Consider the following 9,937-nt stretch of genomic DNA (forward strand, 5'->3'; position numbering starts at 1 on the left):
AAGTAGTGCCAAAATGACTTGTATGACTGGAACAAAAACTCCTCATGAAACCCGAAGTCCCTGACACAACTACAAACTTAAATACAGCACAATTTCTGCTCAAATGAAGCATGAACCAAAGCTCCAGCAGAACTGAAGAGCCTGAGCTGACTTTAGAGGCAGCGCAGCACAAACTATGTAGGACGATTCTGCCAGCAGGTAAGACAGACTGTTCCCCACCGTCAGGGGGGGCGGGCTTGAGTTGGGGTCCGAGGGGCCGTTGCCTCTGCCCCCCACCCCCCGACGGTGGGGAAGAGTCTGTCAGACTTGCTGGCCCAGGCTGTGGGGCTCAGCCTCGCTTCCGCAGTCTCCATGCTTATTTCGGGTTTGTTTTGTTTACGTCCTTCCTGACGGGTTCTGGAATGCGCGTGACTCCCCTCTCACGTGGTATCCGACCCTCCAATCGGCTGCCTGGCTACCCCACCCTCGTCTCTCTAGCAGCCAATCAGGGCGCGCTTGAGCTGGGCGTGCGGTTTCGCAGCTGGGGAAGTCCTGGGGAATGCCCGAAATTAATTAAATAAATAAATGAATGCTCGCAAGGGTCGGGCGGAGACGACGCTGCTTTCTGCGGGTCGTGGTGGAGCAGATGCCCTCTGTTGCATCCTTAGCTTGTAGCTGCATGAGGATTTAGGATGAGGGTGCTCAGCCACACTTCCTCTCAGGAGCGCATGGTGTCGCTGTCAGAAGATGAGCACCTGCCTGTCCTCCTCAGGCCGTCTCGCTCTCCTTCCGCTTTGACGAGTGTGGGCGGAAGTGAGCTACAAGTCTCTTTTCCGGCGGCCATAGCGGACTGAGTGGCTGGGTAAGAAACGTAGGGAAGTCTATCCGCTTCCATCCTGAGTCAGGTGTGGTTTCTGCGGCGTGGAAGCACGGAAAAGGCCCTCGCCCAGCCCGGGGGGAAGGAAAGGGGGAAGAAGACGAGACTGGCGAGTTAAGTGTGCGCTGAGGGCTGGCTTCGAGGCCTGCCGTGGATGGGAGGAGATGAGCCTTTTTCTCAAAGCACTAATAACTAAAGATTACACTGCCTGCTTTGGGACTTTAAGTATGAGTGCAATGAGAATAATCAGCAGTATGTACTGGGACTATAGGGTAACCTAAATTTTTAATGCCTTTTCAATTGTTGAACATATAAGAAGATTTCAGTCTATCAATCACATTTTTTTGTTGTTGTGGAAGTTGACAGGTGTTAGCATTTTAGTCTTGTGGGAGGGGAAAATTAATTCCTACACATTATTTATGGTGCACAGAGACTACTACTACAACAAATAATTTCTATAGCACTACCAGTCGTACGCAGCGCTTCACAATTGAACATGAAGAAAAGACAGTCCCTGCTCATAAGAGCTTACAATCTAATGTTACAACTGTTAATACCAAATTTTTTAAAGATGGAAGGAGATTTTTACATAGTTATTGTGTCTAGAAATTAAAAATTAGAAGGGAAGGGAATTTGGACCTGATATATGGCGCATGTTGCAACTACATCAAAACAGTTTTAAATAGGTACTTATTTGTACCCTGGGCAATGTTAGTTTAAGTGACTAGACTTGAGTCAAGAAGAACTGCAGTGGGACTTTATCCCGGTTCCCAGGGTTTTTTTTTTTTTTTTGTTACATTTGTACCCCGCGCTTTCCCACTCATGGCAGGCTCAATGCGGCTTATATGGGGCAGTGGAGGGTTAAGTGACTTGCCCAGAGTCACAAGGAGCTGCCTGTGCCTGAAGTGGGAATCCAACTCAGTTCCCCCAGGACCAAAGTCCACCACCCTAACCACTAGGCCACTCCTCCACACTTTATAGGTTCAAAGTCTGTAGCACTAACCACTACCCTACTCCTCCACACCTCTGCATAATCTTTGGTGTGTGTGGATTCTATTGGGGATCACCTGGAACTGTTTCTTTCCTAGGACAAGACCAGTTGGTCTTGGATTTTTTTTTTTTTTTTAGACAGATTATTCCATGTTAGGATAACATTTGAACAATTTCATATTGGCATGATGAATTATTATTTTAAGCTGGTGTTCTGTACTGTGAGACATTTCTTATATGAGAAAGTTCTTTACCAGATTTATTTTCTTGTGGAATAGGGATATATAAATTGTTTTGCATTAGCGCACACATGAAATTAGTGTTATGTCTGTAGGTATTATGTATGTTGTATTGCTTGTGTGCGGAATAGACTTTTTTTTCCCCCTAAAGCCTTATATCTTTTTTTATGTTATTCTGCTAGTGTTAAAGCACACATGAATTTAATAGCATTCTTATATTGGACAACCAGTATTGAACCATCACTGTCTATTCTCTGGTTTATCTGTCATCATTTTATTTATTTATTTGTAGCATTTGTATCCCACATTTTCCCACCGATTTGCAGGCTCAATGTGGCTTACATTTGCCATAATGGCGGTTGCCATTTCCGGTAACAGAGTTACAAATGGTATTGCGTTAGGTGCAGACATACATGGTAACATACACGGAACATAACATATGTGGAACAGATCATGGTATACATGTGCATACATACATGGTAAAGCAGAATACATTATGGTATTGCATGAAGGTTCTTGAGTAATAACTTGGATTCTAACATACATTAGGTCATCGACTATAGAGAGACCCTATTCGACATATGGTTTACGGTGGTAGTGCTTGGTCATTAATAGCAAAGAGGTTAAACAGTCATGTGGTAAGATTTCGGTTTTATATAGATCGTGTGTAGTGTTATTATTTAGTATTTAGGATGGATGTTTGTTGTATGCCTTCTTGAAAAGATCTGTTTTCAGTAGTCTTCGGAAGATGGTTAGGTCTTGCGTTGTTTTTATGGCCTTCGGTAGTGCGTTCCATAGCTGCGTGCAGATGTATGAGAAACTGGTCACGTATGTGGATTTATATTTTAGCCCTTTACAGTTAGGATAGTGGAGATTGTTGAACGTGCGTGATGATCTTTTTGCGTTGCTAGTAGGCAGGTCTATAAGGTCTGACATATAGGTGGGGGCTTCCCTGTAAATGATTTTGTGGACCAGGGTACACACTTTGAACGCAATTCGTTCTTTTAATGGGAGCCAGTGTAGTTTTTCTCTTAGGGGTTTGGCGCTTTCGTATTTCACTTTCCCAAATATGAGTGGCTGCTGTGTTTTGAGCGGTTTGAAGCTTCTTAATGATTTGTTCTTTGCATCTGGCATAAATGACGTTGCAGTAGTCTAGATGACTTAGCACCATTGATTGTACTAGGCTGCGGAATACTTCCCTTGGGAAGAAAGGTTTGATTCTTTTAAGTTTCCACATTGAGTAGAACATTTCATGCAACAACCACAGTTTCTTTATAGGATACAGTAATTTTTTCTTTCTTGACACTAATCTCTCAGCACTGATAAAGGGTGTGCATCAATGCAATGATGCCATTAAAAATGTCCCTGTGAAACAGCTAGCATTGTTCATATTTTTCTCATTTCCAATTCTGTCTCTGTTCTTCATCAATAAGGATCCTAGTGTATTGAACACTTCACATGTGAAATGATGCAGGATCCTGGCTTCACACATGAAATGATTAAAGGATCCTGGTGTATTCAACCCTTCATATGTGAAATGATGCAGGATCCTGGTGTATTCAACCCTTCACATGTGAAATGTTGCAGGATCATGGTATATGCAACCCTTCTGATGAGAAATACATTACTGCTGGATCTAAGTGTATACAGCCCTTGGGGTAAGAAACTGAGATGGATCCAGGTGTATGAAGCCTGTCTGGGAAGACATGCAGCTGGATCCAGGTATTTGCAGCCCTTCCTTAAAGATTTGGACATGTATTACTGCATTGTATACAACAGTGTGTAAAAATGGGCAAAATATGAAAAAGAGAATTTCTGCTGTTTCTACCAGGTGCAATAATTTTTAATGCTGTTTTACTGATTTCAAAGTTTGTTATATGTTCATATTGGAATTTTTCAAATACATGAGATTTCTGTTATAGAAAACAATATTTCACACCCATAGGCATAAACATTTGCAAGTATTTTTATAGAGAACTATCTTTATTGTCATCATAAAAAAAACCAGGCATCTAGGCTCCAATAAAAACCACAATACAGCATTGGAAATAACAAAGCAGTTTCTGTATTTGACAAATACATTTAGAAAATAACCCTACCCCCTTCACAGACCCTCAAAAATTCCACCAGCCCCCTCAGCTCCTCTTAGATCTTCTCCCCCCCCCTCCAACCCATCCCCTACCAAGAGATAATGCAAATCCACTTTCCTATTGTTTTTGAGAAACAGAGATGGGTGTGCTTCAGGGGGAACCATCTTCAACTTTACTGTCATACCGTCTCCTGTGAACAAGATAAGCTCATGCCATGTGCCTTCATTTAACCTCAAGAAGACAGAGAAGAGTTTTCAGTTTTGGCATAGTATAAGTTATCATAAGAACAAAATATAAGAAAACCGATGGACTGCATTAGGAGCTGGCTTATAGCCCATATAGTTAAGCTAAAAAAAATTATTTTGACTTATAAAACCACTTGACCCTGAAACATGTTCAAAAACAGAATAATCCATTTGTGCAACTAAAAGGTAAACTTCTACAAAAAATATGAGCATGTGATTCCATGTGCTCCAATGAAAAGAAAGTTAATTCTACTTTCATTTAATTTCAATATATTCCATCATCTTTATAACACCAGACTTCCCAATGCAGAGTGCAACAAAACTGAAATCTGTTCATCTGTATGGTACAGGACAGTGAAGAAAAATGACTACAAACTACAGAGTTTATAATTGCTGATTCTACCAGCTACAATAATTTTGGAAGCTTTTTTAGTGATATTCAATTATGTATTTTCTCCTCCACCTTGTAAGACCAACAATAAAGAAGGACAACACGGATCCAGCAACTCATTTGTTTGCTTGCTTTATATTGAGAGTATGGCAATGACAGCGTGGGGGAGTGGAAACTAGATTAAATGGCTTACTTGCTTACAGTGGACTAGATAGGCTCACTTCCACTCCAGTCTATTAAACCTCCTTCATAGTGTACAACAAAGGGACAAGGAGAACCTGGAAAGAGAGGAATAGAGAAATCAGCGCTAGGGAGATTAAATATCTGTGGTTTGTTGTGGCTTTCTTGTCTTCTTTGATCTTGATTTCACATGCTGTTTTCTTTCTGCAGCCATCATGAAGTTCAGTCCGTTTGTTACCTCTGACCGTAGCAAGAACCGTAAGAGGCATTTCAATGCACCTTCTCATGTTCGCAGGAAGATTATGTCCTCTCCTTTATCTAAGGAGCTGAGACAGAAATACAATGTCCGTTCTATGCCCATTCGGAAGGACGATGAAGTTCAGGTAGGTGTACTTCATAATGTAGGGTGAGACTAAGCATTCCAGGAAACTCTTGGGGAAGGAGCGATGCCAGCACAGATCCTGGTGTAACTCAAGTTTCTTGTGCTTTTGTGCTGGAATAGTCTTATTACCAGATAAATAATAATAGAGTTCTTGTATGTGCTTTATGTAAGTATCAAACTGAAGTTATTAAGAACAATACTCTTGACCTTTGTAATTACGTCATATATAATGCAGTATAATTCATGGACCCTCAAATAAAGAGCATTGTGAATAAGCCAAAGTTGGTGTCACTGCAGCATAAATATCATTAGTCTATTTTCTTTGAAAACTATTGGCATTTGTTTGACAAATTGCTTAATATTAACAGTTGAAATTCAGTGTAGGAGACAAGTTGTGTTTTTAGTCACTGATAAATATCCAGTGAGTGGTTGTGTTACTACTAATTGCTTAAGAGTATATTACAAGAGTGACATATTGGGTCAGATTAGTAATCCATCAAGCCCGGCATCTTGTCTCCAACAGTGGACAATCTGAGTCACTTAGTGGTAATGGGGAGATACACACTGTTCACTACTTCAGGAAATGAGCATCAGGGATGCAGGGATAGTGCTGTTACCTGATAAGAAATGCAGTGTGGACATGAGAACAGTGTTAGCAATTGTAGGCTACTCCTCATCACCTCCAGCATCTGAGCTGCCTTGCTGGTTTCACTGCAGAGAACAGGTTGTGAGACATTCCACTGGACCTGCTGCAGATGTGGCTATCTGCAGAGATTTCAGGTTTCTCCAGAAGCAGAGCTCTGCTGGTACAGGATAAAGCAGCACTGGAAGACTGCTGTCCTGATTTATTTATTTTGTCCACACTATCTGGCACATAAGACAGCAGAGCACGTGAAATGTTGGAGGAAAGAATACTGAACACCTTGCCTTCCCTCAGAGACACTTCTTCGCACGTATTGTGTAGAATGGACTTAGATGGGGGAAAACATTAACTCATCTGTATTGGAGCGGTTTTCAGCTCATGTGCTTGTTGACCTCAGAAGCGGATGAGACACTTTCTTCCCTCTGTCTCACAAAGGTGGTTGTATGTGCACAGGTGAGTCTGAGGACCATCACTGATTCTTTTTTTTTTTTTTTTTGTACAGGTTGTTCGGGGACACTATAAAGGTCAGCAAATCGGCAAAGTAGTCCAGGTGTACAGAAAAAAGTATGTCATCTACATTGAACGGGTACAGCGTGAGAAAGCCAATGGCACCACTGTCCATGTTGGTATTCACCCCAGCAAGGTATGGCCCAGCCACAAGTGTTACTATTCTGGCATGATAAGCACGTCAGATGGACATCTCTGTGGCTCTTTTACTGAGGCTTCCTTTAATATTGCATGCAATAGCAAACCTCTAGCTCAGTGGTTCTCACCTAGTGTGTCGCCAAAAACCTGACAGTAAATTTGTGTTTTCCTTAACAGCCCTGTATGCGACAGTTTGGAGATAATTATGGAGACTTCAAGTACATGACTTGTGGGTTTTAACCAGTCTCTACTTCTGTCACCAGCTCATCTGGAAATGTTGCAAGTCTCTGGCCCACCCCTCCTCCATTCTAGCAGTCTGCACCATTGCTTCTGTGTTCCCCTTACATTGTTATTAGCAACTATTATTATTATTATTTGTAGCATTTGTATCCCACATTTTCCCACCCATTTGCAGGCTCAATGTGGCTTACATTTGCTGTTATGGCGATTGCCATTTCCGGACTTTAGATATGCACTTGATTTTGCAATCAAGTGCGTACATACATGGTAGAAGAATACATTGTGGTCTTGTGTAGGTGTCGGCTTTATGTAGTTGCTCAGATGATGGTATTATGGTGAGAGTAATAGTAATAGTGTTGGGCAATGAAATGGTACATAGGGTTTTTAAAACATTTTTTATTCAGCTATGAATTGCAGTGTTTAGTGTGTTACGCCTTTGAGCCTTTTCTGTTTGGTGTGTTAGAATTTTGGATTTAACATGTAGTTGACATGGCCCATGTGTGCTGTACAAGCAAGCAGAGCTTTTGGAATCTGTTGCTGAAGAGATTTAGACCATACTTTGTGATTGTGCTCTGGTGATGAGTGGTATGTGAGTAGTGATTGCAGTTGAAAGCAGCGTCAGCAGCAGGGAGGTGGAAGCGGTGGGGAGGGGCGGTGGCTGTGGGAGGTGGCCTAAAATGTGCCTCCTTCACTTTGGGCTCCGGACCCCCCCCCCCCCTCCCGTGAAGGTCTGGCTACGCCCCTGGGAAAGAGATGTGAATAGAAGTAGGAGTAAATTGACCATGCGTTTGGGTGGAGATGAGTGAGTGAGAGTTTACAGTGTTAGAGTGTGGGTGTATAATATATATGCTCCTTGAATGTGTACTGTGGGAGAGTGAAGGTGGATGACTCGTTGGAATGGTTGCATGTCTACAAGTTTGTGTTTATCTGTGAATGTGTATGGCCGCATGGGCATCTTTTGAGTGTGAGTTATAATTTGTGGATTTCTGTGTATATGGTATGTGAATTTGAAAGTGCAGGGGAAGTGGATTTTAAAGGCTTAAGACAACATGGATTGGGGTAGAGCAGTTTTTGGAGGCTTTGCAGTGTAAGGGAGGAGGTTAAAACTACTGGAGTAGAAAAAGTGGTTGTAGTTTGTCCTGTTTGTCTGTCCTAATTAGATTGTAAGCTCTGTCAAGCAGGGACTGTCTCTTCATGTTCAAGTGTACAGCACTGTGTACATCTAGTAGCGCTTTAGAAATGATAAGTAGTAGTAGTAGTAGTAGTGATGCATGCAGTGGTTGCCAGATGATTTGAGTGACTGAAGACATTTCTTCTTAACATGCTTCTATAGTATAGGAGAGAATAGAATATGTAGATTTGCAGTCTTAATGGCAGTTTCCTAGATTCTAGCAAATGCAATTAAGTTTTTTGGCTGTACTGTTGAAACTGACGATTCTTAACTACAGGAATAAGTTTGTGGTTGAATTATCACTTAACAAGAAGAAAGCACCCCAAATGTACACTGATATGATATTAAGTGGTTTGTGGAAATGGAGGGATCAGAAATCTGATATACTCTGTGCCAGCTGATTCTCCTTTCACACACCTTATGCTGCAGTGTGTGTTTCTGTAATGTAATTGGATTGTTTTGCAGTGCAACATCCTGTGAGTGGATTAACACTAGTTTGTCATCTCCTGTCTTTTCGGTATTGGATTATTCTGCAGATCCTCTGGTTCTGCTCTGCTAATGGACAGAAGCCTGATGTCCTGTTTTTTTAATTAGCCCAACAGTAGAGCCTTGCTAAAGAAGGTTTCCAACTAAGAAGGATATTGTACGGCAGTCAGTTGTAGCAGCACAAATACCCCAAAGTTTTGCAGTTGTAGTGAGGTGGTATTTGTGTGTGTTTTAACACGGCAAGTATTAACAGGTTCCCCACTTCTCATAGACATGTTATATTTAAAACAAAACTGTGCTGAATCCTTCAAGGAAGGCAAACCAGGCACAGGCAGCTGGCAATAGACAACAAACTGTCCTGTGTCAGGAAGCTAAAACACTAGCAATGCTGCAAATATAGTAATTTAGAAAAAAGAGTCTCATACAGGCACTTGCAAGTGTTTAGAGTCTCGGTATACGCCTGACATCCTGGAACACAATTGAGGGTTGTCTGAAATTTCCCATTTCCCCCTGCTTTAAGGACCCCTGGGTGCAATTTGGTTTGTTTCTAGCATAATATCAATATTCAAGTAAACAAAAGAATTCATTGTAGATTTTGACGTACTGGTGTGTGCTTTTAATGTAGGTGTAACATGCACTGTTAATAATAATAATAGACCTCAGCCCCTTGCACAGAGTTGCTTGGAGTTTCTCTTTTGTGTGATGGACCAGTGCAGAGGATTCAGAAAAATACAGGATCAAGGATTTTATCTCTGGCACTCATTTGAATTTTAGATTTGCATTCAGGAACAAACTATATTTTCCACTGTAACCACTATTCTAAGTTTGTATTGAGACTGTGGAGGGTGAAGTGACTTGCTCAAGGTCACAGTGTTCAGCAATGGGAGAAGCTCTTCTTTGTTGACTGTAATTGAGGTGAGCGTTTGTTTTTTCTCTTCTCTTCACGGTAGGTGGTGATCACCAGGCTAAAATTGGACAAGGATCGCAAAAAGATACTAGAACGCAAAGCTAAATCTCGCCAAGTGGGCAAGGAGAAGGGCAAATACAAGGAGGAAAGCATTGAAAAGATGCAGGAGTAAAGTGGGTTACTGTACAAGACCAATAAAAAAAACTGTTCATTTTCTACGCAGTTGTGTTTTTTGCTTGTTTTATGTTGTCCTGGATTCACAATCTGATGCAGTGACTTTATAATGCAACATGTGCTAAATATGGGGAAAAGTAAGTGCCAAATAATAGAAGATTAAGTTTTAAAAAATAAGTCAGATAGACCCAAATATGCCAAACAATCAGTTAAATCTTGATGTTAAAATGCTTTGTTTACAGTAGGTTTGTGATATCTGTAAAAAAAAAAAAAACAAGAAAACCTCAGCTGCTTATAG

At 41.3% G+C, this 9,937-nt stretch overlaps 1 protein-coding gene across 1 annotated transcript; it reads left to right on the forward strand.

Annotated features, from left to right (window-relative positions):
- Positions 1 to 737: 737 nt before the first annotated feature.
- LOC115469979 (60S ribosomal protein L26) lies at positions 738 to 9,683 on the forward strand. Its single transcript, XM_030202796.1, has 4 exons — positions 738 to 841; positions 5,202 to 5,374; positions 6,519 to 6,659; positions 9,509 to 9,683. The coding sequence occupies exons 2-4, from the start codon at positions 5,207 to 5,209 to the stop codon at positions 9,635 to 9,637; spliced, it is 438 nt and encodes a 145-aa protein (XP_030058656.1). The 5' UTR covers positions 738 to 841; positions 5,202 to 5,206; the 3' UTR covers positions 9,638 to 9,683.
- Positions 9,684 to 9,937: the final 254 nt, after the last annotated feature.

Source organism: Microcaecilia unicolor, chromosome 5 (genome assembly GCF_901765095.1).
Source record: "Microcaecilia unicolor chromosome 5, aMicUni1.1, whole genome shotgun sequence".
NCBI lineage: Eukaryota > Metazoa > Chordata > Amphibia > Gymnophiona > Siphonopidae > Microcaecilia > Microcaecilia unicolor.

Excerpts from the sequence above, each read along its gene's own strand:
- LOC115469979 (XM_030202796.1), top strand. The coding sequence starts at position 5,207 with ATGAAGTTCAGTCCGTTTGTTACCTCTGACCGTAGCAAGAACCGTAAG. Across the intron at positions 5,375-6,518 it reads GGAAGGACGATGAAGTTCAG|GTTGTTCGGGGACACTATAA; the intron begins GTAGGTGTACTT and ends TTTTTTGTACAG. Across the intron at positions 6,660-9,508 it reads TTGGTATTCACCCCAGCAAG|GTGGTGATCACCAGGCTAAA; the intron begins GTATGGCCCAGC and ends TCTTCACGGTAG.